A 17,639-nucleotide genomic window follows, 5' to 3' on the forward strand; every position below is an offset into this window, starting at 1 on the left:
TTCAGACAGTTAATAGATCTCTATTTCTTTAGGAGCAGTTATTAGCATTTAATAGTTTCCTTAGGTAGTATTACGTTTACCTGATTCTGTGATTCTTGATTCCTTTTGTTGGTATTACTGCACTTGAGTAAGTAGTCTCCTCTTCCATAAATTACAGGTTCACTTCAGCAGGGAAAGACTTTTATCAGTCAGCCCAGCATGGGTAGTAGATGGGATAGTTGGTAGTAGCCATGTAGTTGGGGCATGTTATCGGTCTCAGTTAGGCTAGGCCTAACTCAGTTAGGTTAGACCATGACCTGAGTTTGGGAGATGGACGCTGGCTGAACTCAATAGTTGGGTACACCTGTTAGTTGGTCTACCTGATTGCGCAGGCTGCTGACTGTGCTCTGCTGTCATTTAGGGACACTAGCTGGGCTCTGCAATCACCTCTGGTCAGGTGAAGTTTCAGGCTTTGTTCTCTGGAAGGGTGGTGATATTAGTTGGACTCCATGTTTTGGCTATGTTACAGGGTGGGCTCTGCAATAGCTCCCGGTGGGTGGAGTTTCAGGCTATGTTACCCAGCCTGATGGTACCTACGGCTAGACTCCATGTTTAGTATACTTCACTATCCACAGGCAATACTTCACTATTGGATGGGAGCTCAGGATTGTGCTCTGTAATTAGATAGGGCTGAATTCTGTTCCCTAAAGTTGGCAGGGCCACAGATTTGGCTACACAATCAGTTAGGCAGCCTGCTCTTCTCTGCTTTTGGGCTTGATTTTTGGCCAGACTCTCTGGTTTGGAGGGGCCTCAGCTGTATCCTGCAATTGAGTGGAGTTAGAGACTGCTCCACAGCTGGTCATGGTTGCCATCCAGGCTCCCTCATTGGGTGAGGCTGCAATCTATGCCCTATGATGTGTGGGCTCGTAGGTAGGCTCCCTGCATGGCTGAGGTCCAAAGCTGTTTGGTAATTTGACAGGGCCATAGGCTGGGCTCTGGTTCTAGGCAGGGCAGTGGACTGTGTTCTGCGGCTCATCAGTACCAGATGTTTTTCTCTGTGGCTTCCTGAGTTTCTGGCCAGGTTTTCAGAATGGCCAGGACTAAGAGCTACAGTCAGCAGTTGGGAGGGGCTGCAAGGTTGCTTTACCACCCGCATAGAGTACTGCAGTGGGCTCCATGACTGGTGTGGCCTGCCTGAGGACCCAAATCAGGCAGATGTCCTGCCAACTGAGCTCTCAGGACAGAAGGAACCATCAGTTTGGCTCTGGAAAATGGCACAGCCACTACTTGTGATCTCTGCTTCAGCACCATTGCAAACAGGAATGTGGCCCACCGAGGTCTGAGTTTCTGGCCAGGCTTTCAGAACGGCCAGGACTAAGAGCTACAGTGCTGGTTGCTGTAAGCCCCACCCTTGTTTACAGTTCTAGTAGTTACCTAGTAGCCATGAATCACTTAGCTTTTCCAGAAGCCGGACTGCTGAATCAAATGGAGATGTAATGGGGATGTAATGGGGATGACGACCCCAGCATCCTTAAATCTTTGCAGGTGGCACTAATTTCTGTTATTCTGTCCTTCCCCAGGAATATGAGGTTGCTTTCAACTTACAATTCTCACCATGAGAAACTTCAGGTTCAGGACCTTCTGCTTGACCTTTCCAAAGACAGTCATTGCTACTTCGTAGTTTAAGGAACAACAGGTTAAAGAATCAGTTTGGCCAACTGCTATGTGTATCCTGAGTATACATTTGGGAACTTGGGAAATGATTGCTGTGTGTCTCTGTGGATGGAGTGGACTCACGGTTAGACAGACATTACCTTACCTCCATACACTCTACTCTAACAGGGGCCATGATGGTGTTTTGGATCCTCAGCTATTAGCATATCAGATGCTGTATCAACAACACTTAAACGATCTGTCTATTTTCCTTTGTCCAGCATATGTTTACTTGAATAAATGGTCATCTGTCCCTTTGGTAAAGAACTCAGCAGTCACTACTATGTACATTGTGCTCTGTAATTAGATAGGGCTGAATTCTGTTTCCTAAAGTTGGCAGGGCCACAGGTTTGGCTTCACAGTCAGTTAGGCAGCCTGCTCTTCTCTGCTTTGGGGTCTGATTGTTGGCCTCACTCTCTGGTTTGGAGGGCCCTCAGCTGTATGCTGCAGTTGGGTGGAGTTAGAGATTTTCTCTTGACACCTGCTCTCATTTCCACCAGCAGGTTCAGGGTCCAAGAATTGGCTCAGGCCTGGAAACTGGGCATTGGGGAAGCTGACATCAGACCTCTGATCACGTATTTTCAATCTCTTCTGATGAAACTATGCAGCCATGTCCTTGTTGGCTGCCCGTCTCTCTTCCTATAAGAAAACCATGTTCTCTCAGCTCTCTACATACATCTCTATGGGCCAGGCCCCTGGCGGTCATTCTAACCTTGCTGTCCATTATAGAGATGACTTCATCTTGCTCTGACAGTTAAGGCTGCACCTGCTTTGGTTATTCTGGAATCCTCTCATCTCCTTTGCTACTAGGATCCAGTTCTATAAATCATTCCTACATTATTCCAAACCACAGAGCACAGCCCCTACAGAGAACCTCAAGGATGCCAGTGCCCCCTCAGCAGTGTGTTTCTTCTCACCTTGTTTAGTTAGTGTCTGTGAGGCTTCCTGAGGACACAGTCATCTGAGGATGGGTTTTCCAGCTGTAGAGAGTAGAGCCATGCCATCTTCCTGAGGCCTTTGAATCCCCTTTATCCATAGTTCGCCCTGGCAGGTCTCTACTTCCTCTTCAGCTAGTGTGTACCATGGCTTATAGCAAACATCAAAGAGCCACCCAGGAGCATATTAGAATCATCACCTTGGCCCTTGCCGGGTGTGGGGACAGAGCCCCAAAAAGCAGTTTCCAGGCTCTCAGCCTCACATAGAAAGGTGCTGGCTCAGGTAGTAAATGGCCATCGACTGTGATCAAATGGCCATCAGCTGTGGCTAGTTGGCCGTCAGCTGTAACCATTGAGCCATTGGGCACTAATATAACTGCCGTGGCTAGGCTAGCAGGAAAAGGAGGAGCTAGCAAGAAGATGGTGGCTGAGTCTGCAAGCGGCGCAGTGAGGGTTGAGAATTGTGTTGCTCCTGGTTCCTGTGTCTCCAACCAAGCCGCCAGTGAGAGTATAGTGGTATGACTCCCCTACCTATGGCTCCGTGGGTGTTCCTTTTTGGCCTCACCATGTCCTGCGTTCTTATATGGGGAGTGGGACCAGAGACCCTGCCGGACGCCCCGCACGACACTTGGTGTAGTCGGCAGGATCCCCTGCACAACACCGGGCTAATTAAACTCTGTGGCACAGAAGAGGGCTCTTGGATTGATAATTCTCCCTATCCTGTTTCATATTCCGTCATTCATAATCCAAGCTCTACTCCCAGACATAATCTCCTGGCACCAGCTGATACATGATGGCCAGTCCTGCAGCTCCCCTGGACGAGAAACCCTCTCTTCCCCCAGCAGCCCCACCCAGGACTGGCCCATTGGGTCATGCTGAGAGGACTCTGCATAGTCTTCAGTCAAGAAAGATGGAGGGGAGGGAAAGGGCTCTGCTTTCTAATAAAGGGTGGGGGATACTTCTTGCGGACCCAGGAGGTCAGGGGGGCCTGGAGTTCAGAGTTCTCACGTGCATCTACCCAGAAAGCCCCATTCTGAGTCTCAAGGCTTCATTCCTCCTTTATCAGGGCCTTAACTTTGGAATAAGAGGCCCCCTGAGCTTAGAATTCAGTCTTCTCTGAAGTTCTACCTTTCTTAAAATTGGGGCCTGTGACAGGCCTACCTAATCGTCTGCCTTCCAGTTGCAGGTACGAGAGTCCCTTTGCTTTAGGTGGTGACTAATAGATTTAAGCCTGCCATTTACTACTTCCAATATATCAGTGACACTAAGAATAGCCACCCAAATCCATAGTTCTCACAGTTATTTTCGCCTTTTGTAAATGCCCATACATTTTACCAGCTAGTGTACCTCTTTCCCTCTGTCTCATCCAGTTTCCTACAGGTAGGAGTTTGGGCGACGGCACTGTTATAGCACCCTTGGGACATCAATATTCCACCTGTCACCATTTGGCTGGACATTGATCCAACTCCAGAACTCCATTCTTTGGGCTGGCTTGCTAGGACAATTACCTTAATCTGGGTTCCCAAGAAGCAGAGCCTGAGATGAAGCTCTTAAGTAAGTGATTTATTATGATTATGTCAGCAAGTGAGGGGTGAAGGAAGCAGGATAGCATGGTGGGAAAGCTAAGCAAGGATGTGGTCAAGGTGGAGACTAGCTCCAGTCTGATCCCAGTGGAGAGAGAGCCCAGGAGTATGAATCACATCGCTCATTGGTTCCACCCTGGGGCCTGGGGCTGTACCCCAGGTCAACAAGTGTACCCTCCAGGTGAAGGAGGCTCATTTTGGTGCAGTGCAATACTCTGGGGAGGGGTGGCACTGGCAGCCAATCCTCATAGTGGCTGCAGTGACTCCCTGGTGGTGTAGTGGTTAGGATTCGGTGCTCTCGCTCTCATAGCGGCTGAGGGAGGAGAAGTCCACCCCAAAAGGGGACTGTTCATGGTACCAACAGCATCCATTACACCTGTGAACTTCTCCCATTTGTATCCTGAATGGCAAACACTTCCATGAAATTCTTCTCAAATTCTTTCTCCAGTCTAATTCCCATTAGGCCAAAGTAATTGCACTAAAAAAAAAAAAAAAAAAAGACAAAAATAATGACAGTCACTATTAGTATCTTAGGATGCCTTGCAATTGACAATGATCAAAATCTTGCTTTGAGCACCTAAATGACATTAACCGGGTTAAGATTAAATACTCATGTGGCTAAGAGTAACCTCTGTGTCCTAAGTGCATGACTATTTATTATTAACTACACAGAAATGGGAAAATCATTACCGTGCTTGTGGACTCTTACTCACTGGTTTGGATTGTTTACTTTAGTGATAGTTAGAAAAGTAATTTAAGGTCTTTGTAATAATCAAATAGTACAGATGTGTAAGTGCCACTTCTATTCCCCTCTGGTGACCCCTGTTAACTAAATGGTTCATTCACACGCAAAGGAATCTGGAGTTTGGGATTTCTGAGAAGTTTGAGTGAGTATAATTGGGGAGAGAGAAGAAGCACAGTAGGATTTTAGGACCCAGTTCTCTTCCCCCTTTGTTTGGAGCAGGGAGGATGCTACTGTTCTCAGTGGGAACCCCGAGTCTTTGAGGAGAGGAATGAGCTCTCAGCGTCCTGGGGTTCTGGTGGCAGGGACACTTTTACTCTCCATTCTGAATTTAAAAAGCCACTCACTTCCAGAACCTTTGCTTATACAGGCTTGTGATAAGATGAGATCAACTATAAAATGTCCCAGCACCAGGAAATGAGGGCTAAGAGACTCAATGAAAACGAAAACAAAACAAAACAAAAATGAGATGGGAGCAGGAGAGCCACTTACCTTGACACATGCCCTGTGGTTCTCAAAGATACGATACATGTCCATCATGAACAACCCCACTTCGTGGTAACTCCGCTCATTTAGTTTCTTCTTGATTTTGTTAAACATCTTAAGTTCCTTTACGCATTGAGGAATCTCCTTTTTCTGGTGAAAACAAATATCATTGAGAAAATTTCTCACATACTTCAATGTCTGCCTTGTGTGGATTCCCCGTAAAATGCAGCAGAAATACAACAAGGTAAAGACAACAGCAGCTCATGCCCTCACTCCCACGGGCTTCAGATCACAAATCCCACAAGTGCCCATGTCAAGGTCAGATAACATCATGGCGGCCTGTAATCATGGAGTGTGATTGTTACTCACATAAATATCACGTGGAATCTTCTTAAACATGGGGCCGCCTAAACGGCAATAGACTTTCAAGAGGAGGAACTCACATCTCTGAAAAACAAGGAGGCTGTGAATGAAAAGCAGCTTGGAGAGAACAGCCCACATGCATGCCTAGGCAGAGGCATGACCATAACAGACTTCTGGAAGTTTCCCCAAACAGGTATGTCTGTAGGAACCAGTCATGGAACAGCTGAGTCAGTTTTTTCTGCAAACAAGTTCTAGTTTCAGTGTGGTTGAAACATGGCTCAGAAGAGCAGGCTCCCCTTGGGCCTTCCGCCTCCCCCTGTGACTGACTTCTCATGTGTGAGCAGAAAAGACAAGGCCTGGGGTTTGAATCTGACTCACCAACTGCTCCTCAGGTCCCATCTTCCTCGCCAGGACCTCAGATCCCATGTGACACTCCTGACTTCTTGTAGACATCTTCATCCTGCAGAAGGTGCAACTCCCTAGGCTGTGAGAGGTGGGGTATAAGTGAGCAAGGGCAAGGCCCCTGGAAACAGCCAGCATTCCTACTGCTGCCACTGTTGATGAGCACAGCTGAGGAACAAAGGAGACACTTCCATCGTCTCCAGGACCCCCACGTAGGATCTAAGCTGCTGACTCCCCTTCCCTCATTGAGGGTAGCAGCTGGCAAGTCAGTGGATGGAGGGTGACCTCAGAGTGAGTGGTGACCTCTCTTTCCCCATCTGAGCTGCTGCGAGCACAAGAAGCCCCACCCACCAGGCCCGATTGTGGGGAACTGGGCCGTAACTCCCGGGGGCCTCAGGCCTCCATTAGCCTGTTGAGAACAAGGCAAAATGAGGGAACCAGGCCAAGTTTCTGTCTTTTCTGAAAAAGCACAGAACACAAACCAGTGGCATTGCCACCCCTGTGAACAGGAGTCCTTGCTGGAAAAGTTCTAGGAAAGGACAGCAGCAGCATGTAGGCAAAGGACCCCGCCACTGGCCTCAGCGTCCCAGAGGAGAGAGAATGGTACCCTCCTGCTGCCAATGTCTGTAAACAGCTCCCCGGATCATGCTGGTGGAGCCCATGCCTGTGGTCCTGCTCTTCCCCATCAGGACACAAGTAGGAACTCTGCAGGGGGAGGGTGACTGGCAGGAAGAAGGATTCCTAATAAGGGAGGAGGGGACCGCATCTCACAAACCTCTGAGTTGCCATAGGTGGGAGGTGACAGTTCTCATGAAAGAATCTCGCACAAGTACCACAGCAGGACAGCTTTCCTCTTTTCTGGCAGATCTCACACACAGCTGAGTTTTTCTGCTAGAAGGTAAAACAATATATCACCGGTGAGACCCCACAGACCAGCACGATGGGCATCTAGAACTCACAGCCGTTTGTGAACCTGCAGGGACACATGTGCTTCTCCCTGAGCTATGAAGGGACAGCATGGAGTGGAGATTTCAGAAGAAGAAATCGTGGTCTGCAGTGACATTCAGGAGGAGGGATCTGTGTGCTACAGCAGAAACTTGGCTCTATAAACTCAGAGATTATAACACAGAAAGACTAGCAACAAAACAAGACAATGATTTTATATGAATCTGAGTCATTTTTGTTACCTTGCAGATAAAACAAGGTCCTGAAATAGAGTCAATGGAATTGTAACAGCCATATGAGATGTCAGATGGGTAGTAGAGTGTGGTAGGGGGGTTATCACTTTGTGAGGGGTGTATATGTCTAACTATTATATTGTTTGGTATACCTGAAACTAATAAAAAAATTAAAAAGAAAAAAGAAAGGAACAAGAGAAACAAACAGACAAAAACTCATAGATACAGAAAAAAAACAAACAAAACAAAACAAAAAACAAGGTCTGAAATAAAATGTTAAATCATTTGCCTACACCATAGTGACTAAAATGACTTGTGGAAAGATGGTATATTGAGAATTTAATAAGACAAAATAAACTTCTAGGTAAGGACTATATCCTGTTTTCGTGGCTATTTGCTCCCCATGAGCTGAAGGGCCTGGGAGGGCTTCCTGGACTGTAGATTCTGTGCCTAGAGGGGCCCTGGGGCTGTGACAGTGCCTTTGGGTTGATAAGACCATGGGCACAGATGACCACGAGGGCGCTGGTGAGGATGGAGCTCTTTGGTTCCTTCCCCATGGGAGCCTGGGGGAGATTGTGAATCAATTGGTCTGGATTGAAGCACAGGCATTGTATTTTTTTAAGTCATAAAGAGTAATTTGTGTAACAGTATCATCTATGGACTATTATACAATTCTATGTCCAAGTGATAGGTCAGGCTGATTAAATCAGAATTTCACTGAGGGTGGGATCCAGGCAGCGCTATTTTACAAAGGTCTTCAGGGGATTTCAGGGTACAGGCTGAGTAGGGATTTAGCCAGAGCAAGTGTGGTTATTAAGGCAGGGGTATTACAAGTCAATGTTGAATTGGCCTGTAATATCTCTCCCAGGATAGATTATTAACAGGGGTGAGGGTACCCTTTCCAAAACAGTTGCCCTCTCCTCCCCACCGACTCTTGGCCATGGGTAGTGTGACATGACTTTCTGTGTCTCCATCCACCCCAAAGGACCACAGCATACAGGATCCTGGATCCATGGAAGTGTCCCAGAGAAGAACTCCACAACATTCTGCAGCTCTACTAGGACACAGCCTCAAAGATAAAATAAATCAAAGGTCCCTGGTACTGCAATTCTTCTTCCTGAAGGTCACCTCCCCTGCCCCTCCATCCAAATCCCAAGGGTCAGCTGACTGATTTTTCAGAGGTAACCGACTACCGCCCACTAGACTTACGTTGCTTTTGCATGTTCAGTGGAATGACTGGGCTCCTTCCCTTCAGGCAGCCTCAGCTTTTAGCTCCAGCCCAGGGCAGAAGGGTCAGAGGCAAGTGTCATCCACTGGGCAATGACCTGAGAGGTAGCATGTCACTGCCCACCTCTTTGTATGGCCTAGAATACCCCTCCCCTCCCCATCAGTTATTCTCCCATGTCAGACAATAAAACTGAAAGAATTCTTTTTTTTTTTCTGAGAGATTAAGAATGATTTTTTTGTTTGTTTTTTTGTTTGTTTGTTTGTTTTTTCCCCTTTTAACTTTTTTATTTTTATTTATTTTTTAAATTTATTGGGGTGACAATTGTTAGTAAAATTACATAGATTTTGAAAGAATTCTTGATGTCAAGGTATTATTTCAATCTTCTGTAATGGCCAATAGGTATTCAGTATGCACGTGACAATTATATGGTGAATCAATGAACAGATGAGTATTGTTCACTTAGGTAAAGAGATTATTTGCTATCTCATAAGCAAATAATAGCATAAAATAAGTGATTGTTCTGGATGAGTTGATCAGATTATTTCACAACACAGCAGCTGTCACCAGGTAGTATACATGGCCATTGTCCGGAGACAGGAAACTGACATCTGGTGCTGAGAGTGAAACTGATGTTTCCAGAAGGAAGGGGGCTCCATTAGCAAGAGGGGTTCTGAGAGGCACAGAGGACCCACAGAGGTAGTACTGGGTCCTGAGATCTGTCACTTTGGGGAACTTCTGTTCTTAATGAAGGAGACAAAATGTAGAGGGATCTGCAGCTTGTTACTGCCAAGTATTGCAGCTATGGACAAGGAACTTGCTGGCTCTTTCAGGTCATCTACACTAAGTCTTGACACCTGAGGAGTGGTAGACACACTGCTCTTTAAAGCAGTCAGTGAGCAGGTCAATCACTAATTCCCTTCAGCAAACCCAGTGGGTGAAATGTCCCAAGGACTGTAGTTCAAACCATCCAGAACATCAGACAATGTAAAGGCCTGGACCTCACATTCCCGGTGGACCATGAAATGCCCGTGGCCAGCGATGCGTGACCTATCTTAGGGACCTGTGAATGTCCTGGATGGCCACTGCTATCTGCACTATGAGAATGCCAGTTCTCACCTGCCTCTCCTTCTCTAGTTCTCACTCTATCCCTCACGGAAAATCCATTACCACGTCCTGAATATACACTGCGCTTAACATGTTTGTTTGTTGCCTCCATAGCCTTTTTTCACAAAAGGAGAAATCACTTTCACAGATAGAAAGGAGGTCTGCACAGCCCCTGAGGTGGAGCCAAAGAGGTGACATCAAAGTAAACAATTTTCCAGGTCAGGCCCTTAAACAAAATATAGCAATCTACAATCCTCATGAAGAGCAAATAATTTCCACTTGACAAATAATTCTGTGTGTCTGCGTGTATATTTTAGTGAAAAATGGAAGAGATGTAAAGACTGTAAAGAGAATTATGCTTTTAGATGCCTGTCTTAAAGAATGGTATATGGTTTCGTATGTGTCCCAAGGTAGACTGTCTACTAGACCTGGTTTATCTGATTGATGGTGAGCAAACTTTTGCTTCATCAGATTTCATTAAAGGTAGAAAACTGATGAAAAATATCTGACTTTGAATTGAAGATGACCCTGTGACCTAATTAAGCAATGCTTTTATGTATTTTATAATTATATTGCTTTTACAATTTTGACACCCTTACAATGTTTGCATCGACAGCTAAAACTCATCTGAGATCTCTTTTGATGGCTCCTTATCACCTCCATCACAAATGGTTTACCTTTCAAAGAAGACCTTGCATATAACATAGTGTTCAAAGTAGCAACTGTGAAGACATGTGGAATAAAAGGCAGGTAGAGAAGAGGAGGATGCTTAATTATAATAACACAATTGAGAAATCGTAAAAAAAAGACGCTGAACATATAAAACCAGTTATGTATAAGAACTTGTACAAAGTAACAATCACCTTTTTTTTCCCACTGTGTGTTCTTGGAAAGTCAGGTAGAAATCCTTTCTGAAAGAGAAGATTCAAGTAGCTGGTTAGCCTGTATTTCTGTCTAGTAAGTATGGCATTTTCAACCTCCTCGTAAATATTTCAACCTGAAAGTCCCTCTGTCAGCTCAAACTCAGGGTGTCTAAATGAGAAATTCTCTCCCTCTCCTCACCTGTCCTTCTTCTACAATTCAGTCAGTGATAGCTGGATCATCTTTAGAACCTTTTCCCTGTCTTTCGTTTTTCTTTTTTTCCCTTAGGTTGTGCGAGGTTTTCCTTCACAATATTATGACACCTCTCATCTCTTTTCCATTCACACCGGTGCCACTCAAACTTGAGTCCTTTACCAGAGTTATTCAATCAACACACACTTATCCCATCCTGTCTGGGTGTCAGACACTCTGGACAATCTTGACCACACAAAAATGGACAAACCCTAGAGGGTCTAAGGAGAAAAGGGAATACATGGAAGGATAAGTATACAACAGTGTAAAAAGGACATTAATAGTGTGTTCAGGGGCCCAGGGAAGGGATGTCCAAGGCCAGGTCAGTCAGGGAATATTCAGAGACAAGTGACATCCAAGCTGAGCATGGTACACTGAGTATAGTTTTGTTGGGGCTGAAAGACAGGGAGGTCATTCAAGGCCCCATGGCTGAGATACTGTTTTAAATATGTCACTTCACACCTCGGGAGACCTCATTGGTTCTGCATTGTCTATGTGATGAGTTTAAACTCCTTAGCTGGCATTAAATCCCTTCACAAACCACTCAGTTGGTGGATTACCCCACATCACACACAATCTGTCTACCTCAACCGACGGAGCTACGATAGTCATGGTTTTAGTTTTCGTGCCATTCTTTCTCCGGAGTGTCTTCTTCCTTTCAGTGCGTAAAGTTGTCTGCAAGCCCTCCCTCCGGCCCCCCGACCCCCCAGTCAGAATGAACTTCCCTCCTCCAAGCTCCCGCATCTATACTGACAGAGCTCCCTTTACAACACTGAAATGCTGCCTTGTAGTGAGATGTGAGTGTGCGGTCCCAGTCCCCAGTGAGAGGGTAAACTCAGGGGCCTCAGGGCTTTAGCTAGAACTCAACAAGTATTTGGTGAGCAAATAGTGACCTTATCTTAGGTGCAACAAAGAAAGTCACATCTCCCGCCCCCTGCCACTGGAATACCTCTATCAGCCATTTTATTGGTCTCCCACTACAGCGCACACTCAGCTTCCAGTGACTTGATTTTTTGTAGCCTCCTTCAATTTCAAATTCCCTGGGGGTGAACCAGTTTCCGTCCTCTCTCTTTATGGACTTCACCATACTTCCTGTAGATGAATGAGGGAAAGTTAGTGCTGAAATCTCTGTTCCCAGAGCTCTCACCATACTGGATCTGGAGCCATGCAATGTGGGCTCAAGATCAATAGCCAGAGAGTCGGGCCTCCCCTGTCAGATTTAGAATCCCGAAACCCAGAGTGTAAGTCCCCTCCAAGGAGATTTCTGCTTTGTGTGCACATCTCTTTGAACTTTGGGCAACTAAAAATTGATCATTACCATCAAAATCAACCTTATAAAATTATTTCAAAATCACCTAGAAGGAAAAGTAAGTCATTCTGAAGTAAGGCATTCTGAACAATGAGAGGATTTCAATTTGCTATTGAATTCTGGGACAGAGAGCAGGCGAGACTTTCTCATGGCCCTGGGGCAATGTGGAGGCAGAAGCGAGGGTTGGACTGAGATCCCAGGTGGGGCCCTGCAGCTCAGAATGGCACCACGGCAACATCTGTGTCATCTATTACAACATTTTCCATCCAAGTTTAATGGCATTATTGACCAGAGATTTTTCCAACCCTGAAATCACGAGTAGCTGACCTTAAAATAATTGTGAATTATTGTTCAGTAGAAAATTTAACTTATATACCAAAGATAGTCATACACTTAATAACATTAATCATTAGGGAAATGCAAATGAAAACCACAACGAGAGACTACATCACACCCACTAGTATGGCCATAATAAAAAAGGCAGACAATAAATATGTGTTCGTGAGGACTTGGGGGAGTTCTCAGACATTGCTGGTGGGAATATAAACTGCTGTGTTACTGTGGAAAATAGTTTGCTTTTTCCTTAATAAGTTAAACATAGAATTACCATATGATCCAGCAATTCAACCCCAGAGTATATACCCAAAAGAATTGGAAAAAAAAAAATAGTGCTTACAGCTCTTTTTGAATTTGTCTAGTAGGTCTTCTGGTGTCTACCAGAAGACCCCCGCCCCCATCCCTTTAAAAAAAAAAAAAGAATTGAAAAAATATATCCACACAAAAACTTTACACGAATATTCAAAACAGTGTTATTCATAACAGCTGAAGAGTAAAACAACGCAAACTAATAATAAACAAAACATTGTATCTCCATGTCATGGAATATTGTATTATTTGACAATAAAAGGAATGAATGAATGAAACTTGAAAATATGCTGAGTGAAAGAGGCACGTGTTATATGAGTCAATTGATATGAAATGCCTAGAATAGGCCAATTATAGAGCAGAAAATACATTAGTGGTTGCTTACGGCTGGGTCGTGGGGTGAGGTGGGAAAGGGCATTCACTACTGGGAGGTGTGGTGTTTCATTTAGTGGGGGACAAAAATATTGTAAAATTAGATTGTGATGATGGTCGTATAATCTTATGAATATATAACACAAACAAATAAACAAACAACCCAACAAAAAATTCTACACTCTAAATGGTGAATTGTAATGTATGAGTTATATCTTAGTAAAGCTGTTTAAAAATAGTGCAAACATTGCATTATGATGCAAACATTGGTAATAATTGGTGTTTACATAACCATAATGAGAGAAATCTGATATGATCCATCATAAGAGACAATGATTGCAAAACTTTGTAATTTAAAAATCACAAAATATTTTACATTTATTATGTAAATTAACTCTCAAAGTCACACCATATGGGCAGGTTTTAAATTATTGCTCCTTTTTCAGACTCAGAAAGGTCCCCTTCTTTACTTGGTCACTCTTGGTATAATTGAGGCTGGGACTAAGGATTTCTGATTCTAAATTCTGTGATCTTGTCACTACACCAAGCACCCTGCCCTGGTGATCGTTCTCCGTAGGACATGAATGTGGAGGCTGAGGGCCTCTTCCCTTTTTATTTCTGATTCAAGTAAAATATACAATATTTTCACCCATAGACTGAAGTCCTTGCACTTCTCTTTGTTTTTTTGGGCTTCCTCATAGACACTTCCATGTGGGCACTTGATATGTACCGTTTCTTAAAGTGTGAAAATATCATCTTAGGAATCCCTTCCTCCTTCTCTCAAGCCAAACTTGGGTCGCACTTCCTTGAACGATGTGTAATTCACATGGGGAATTCCATTATTTCTTGGGAACCTACATATAGGAATTGTAAATTAAAGTAGACTATGAAACCTACCTTGTTTGAATTTGTTTTTATGCAACATCCCCTTCATTTCACCACAGGTCACAGGAAGTATTTCCCAATGAAAATTCACACTTCCATCTGTGTGCTTTTTGAATCCTGAAAGAGAAGACTTCTTCATTCTGTCTCATTTTACAATTGCCCATTACCCCTTCTGCCATGTTGAGGCCGTTCCTATAAAGACGTAGGGGTACTTAGGAAACTTTATTCCACAAATCTCTAGAGTTTCCAAGTCTTTCTTTTGGTGGCATTTTTGATACATAACTACAGAATGTCCACTTTGATTTTTGTCTCAAATCTCACACAAAACAGAATGCTTTAGCAGAAACACCAGGCATCGATAAAACTCTCTTAACTCCCAATGTAGTCAGCCCACTGGTTCTTGTATGACAATGAAACATACAGCTGCTGTCACAGTTCTGCAGGGGACTCTCCAGCTACACTATTTCACTGCAGTTAGGTAGCAGGAGACAAAGCCAGAGACCGGAGATGCCTCTTCCTATGTGAGTTCACTGAGTGAGCAGAGAAAGGGTAATGATGGTATCCTGATGGAGATGGTGTCTGCCTGCAGTTTGTGTTCTCTGCTTTGTCTCATTTTTCCCTCACGTCAGTTTTCTCCATAGCTGCAAGAAGAGCACAGGGAGTGCTAGAACAACCTGTGAATTACATGGCTGGCTGGTCCATGGCAATGTGACCATGGTGGGCCCTTCTTCAGAAGCTACACCCAAGACACTGTCTGTCTAACTCTGTGTCTTCATCTCCTCCTGTCCCATACTCCTCTATTATGGCTCTGTGGTCACTGAAGACAACCGTCCCCAGAAAGGGATCAGCTCCTTCCTGCATCCTCATCAGGACAAAAGCAGCGGATGATAAATGGTGTTATGTAGACCAATTCTGAAAGTTCTGGGTTCTGTTCTGACCACCATTGGTAATGATGTTTCGTTCTTCCCCAACCAGTGTGGAGGGCACAGCCTTGGAGTGCTGAGGGGATTCAGATTTAATGTAGGTTATACTTTATGGAAATTCCTTTGCCCTGCTTACACCTGACCCTTCTGGATGAAAATTCTGAGTGAGAATAGGAGATAACTGGGGAAGAAAGATGAAGTTACAGTCCGTGGAATGGTAACTTCCCACACAGATTTTGTGGGAAGAGCAAAAATCCAGGTAACTGAGGAGGAAGCACCTAGAAGGTATGGGAGATGGAGGAGCATTAATGATATCTGTCTTTCAGAAGTGCCCTGAATTCTTCTTTCTGGAGAAAAACGCCTTGGTACAACTCTTCCACCATAAAGCTGCTAAGTCTGCCATTTTGTATCAGATACAAGGAAATGGGGGCTGGTGCCCGCTCTGCACATCCCATGCAGAATACATCAGGACAGTGACCCCACACTGATTTTCAGTTATTCAGTGAAGGCTTGTGGGAGGACAAATGCCATTTGGTTGGTGTCACGGACAGAGAGGACAGATTGGATGGACTGCCCTCAGGCAGCCCTCAGGCTTCATCAAGGACTAGACACAGTGAAGAGAACGGCAAACTCTAAGGCTTATAACTGGCCAGGAGCCCACATTGGAGGCACTGTCCATCTTCCCCCAGCTGATGTATGTCTCCTTAGAGACCTTAACAATTGTAAATGCTTCCCTTTCATGGGCACCACATTCACTTGCCTCTGATGCCAACATGGTGACTTACATTTAGAATGTGATCACTGGAGACCTAAAAGAATCATGGTTTATGAAATTAGTTAAATGTGGCAGGAAACAAATTAAATGGATTTGGTCCCAGTCCCCACTGGTCAGATTAATCAGAGTGGCTGGTGGATTGGTGTTCTCATGGGAAATTGCCAGAGTCTGCTGGGTGAGGTGAATGTGTTGGGAGGCGATTTTCTGTGGCATTTCCACATGCCTCACACTATCTTTTCAAAGATGTTAGGATAACAAAGCACCTTGGAAACAGCTAGAAGGGTTAATGCTGTTTCCTGTCCAGTATAAAATAGAGAACATTTCCCTCCTGAAATATTCCATGATATTAAAGTCTCCCTCTCCTCCCCAGAGGAGATTTCTTAAGTTCCAGGGTGATGGTCATTTCTGTGTCTTGATAAAGATTTGGATTGTACAAGGAGAATATTTCAATCACAAGTATTAATATTTGTGCATCTCAATACAAATTTTATCTCAAAAGACAAAGAAAATTACTGCAAACAAATGTTGAGGTCTAGTTAACAACATGCATGCTGACATGTTTGGGGGGGACGTGCACTGATGTTGGCAACTATGAAATGTTTCAAATTTGAAGATAGTTAGCATATGGAAAGAGAAATGGATAAATGAACAGAAATGTGATAAAGCAAGAACAGTACATGTTAATTGTGAATCAATGTTTATTGACTGTAAAATTTCCCATTTTCTGTACCTTTAAAATATTCATAATTCAATAATGGAGAGAAGAAATTTTGGTGACAAAGAAAAGCTTATTAACCAAAAATGTCAGTTACAATAAAAGGAAAATATTCATCAGTCACACAATAGATTCTAGAAGACAATGAAGTGATCACATTATTATGCTGAGAAGAAATAAACATTCACCTAGAATTTTTCATTTAAAAATTCTATCAAAATAAAGGCAAATTTGCACATATAACACTTGGTAGGTTTGCCACTTAGATACCCTCACTAAAAGAACCAGGTGTGAGTTCAGGTCGACAATAAGTGAAACCAAAGGAAAAAAATGATCAGATCATAAAATGATGAAAAACTCGTTTCAGTAAATATTGACTGCAAAATGATAATAATTTAAAAATTTACAATTACACGAAAATAAACAAAATGTTAAACAGCAATAGCTTAATGATAGAGATAGGATGTTCAATTTGAGGGAATTCATACTAAAATCCTTGTCATTTTTTGAGATTAGGGCATGGTTAAAGAGATTACAGAAATTTATCTCCAATTTCCAAACCAGCAGAGAAAAAAGGTAGAATATAGAATTCCATCTCAATTGATCAGAAAGCAGGAAAGAGACACAAAAACCCACAAAAAGAATGTTTAGCAATAAAATGGAATATAAAGGTCCACATATATCGGGAATCGTGATAAAAGTAACCAATGAAATTTAACTATTAAAAGATTAGGATTATCAGAGAAGATTACAAAAAGCTAAGTGTCATTACAAGAGACATAAAACAAAGCTGCATAGGAGGGCTTAATGAAAAAGGAGTAAAAAACATAAAACAGAAAAGATAGTGTAACAATATTAGTAACTCGCAAAAGAGATTTGAAAGCAAAAAGCATTAATAAGAATAAAGAGGAACACTCTGTAACTATAAAAGAAGAAATACGCTAAGTTATAACAGTCATGAACAGCCTCCAACTATTTAAAATAAAACAACAGTAAAAGGAGGGATTGGCAAATACACAACCATGTGGCATTTAACACATCTCTATACAAACCTGATGGAACAAATACAACCTAATTTGCTATGGACCAATAGATTTAAACAACAAAGTTGTGCTTGTAAAAGAGGGTGTATATGGAAGAAGCCAGAGTCCAACAAATAGTTGAAATGTACATTATTTTAAAGTGACAT

At 43.4% G+C, this 17,639-nt stretch overlaps 1 protein-coding gene and 1 non-coding gene across 3 annotated transcripts in view; one reads left to right on the forward strand and one right to left on the reverse strand.

Moving 5' to 3' along the window:
- Positions 1-4,170: 4,170 nt before the first annotated feature.
- LOC117026080 (nuclear body protein SP140-like protein) overlaps positions 4,171-17,639 on the reverse strand; it is a 38,661-nt gene continuing 25,192 nt past the window's right edge. Inside the window, exons 9-16 of one of the 2 annotated variants that reach the window (XM_033112546.1) lie at positions 14,050-14,154; positions 11,776-11,918; positions 10,577-10,624; positions 6,979-7,091; positions 6,180-6,285; positions 5,808-5,885; positions 5,445-5,588; positions 4,171-4,688 (exon numbers count right to left, since the gene is read on the reverse strand). In XM_033112546.1, the coding sequence (XP_032968437.1) occupies positions 4,581-4,688; positions 5,445-5,588; positions 5,808-5,885; positions 6,180-6,285; positions 6,979-7,091; positions 10,577-10,624; positions 11,776-11,918; positions 14,050-14,154 (845 nt within the window). In that variant the 3' untranslated portion in view covers positions 4,171-4,580. Of the gene's footprint in view, positions 4,689-5,444; positions 5,589-5,807; positions 5,886-6,179; positions 6,286-6,978; positions 7,095-10,576; positions 10,625-11,775; positions 11,919-14,049; positions 14,155-17,639 lie in introns of both variants that reach the window. The other variant, XM_033112545.1, reaches the window with a different exon arrangement.
- On the forward strand, positions 12,802-12,864 carry LOC117026406 (U7 small nuclear RNA). The gene has a single exon (XR_004423757.1). It is a non-coding gene; the product is annotated as a U7 small nuclear RNA (small nuclear RNA).

The sequence above is a fragment of the Rhinolophus ferrumequinum genome, chromosome 8 (genome assembly GCF_004115265.2).
Source record: "Rhinolophus ferrumequinum isolate MPI-CBG mRhiFer1 chromosome 8, mRhiFer1_v1.p, whole genome shotgun sequence".
Taxonomy (NCBI): domain Eukaryota; kingdom Metazoa; phylum Chordata; class Mammalia; order Chiroptera; family Rhinolophidae; genus Rhinolophus; species Rhinolophus ferrumequinum.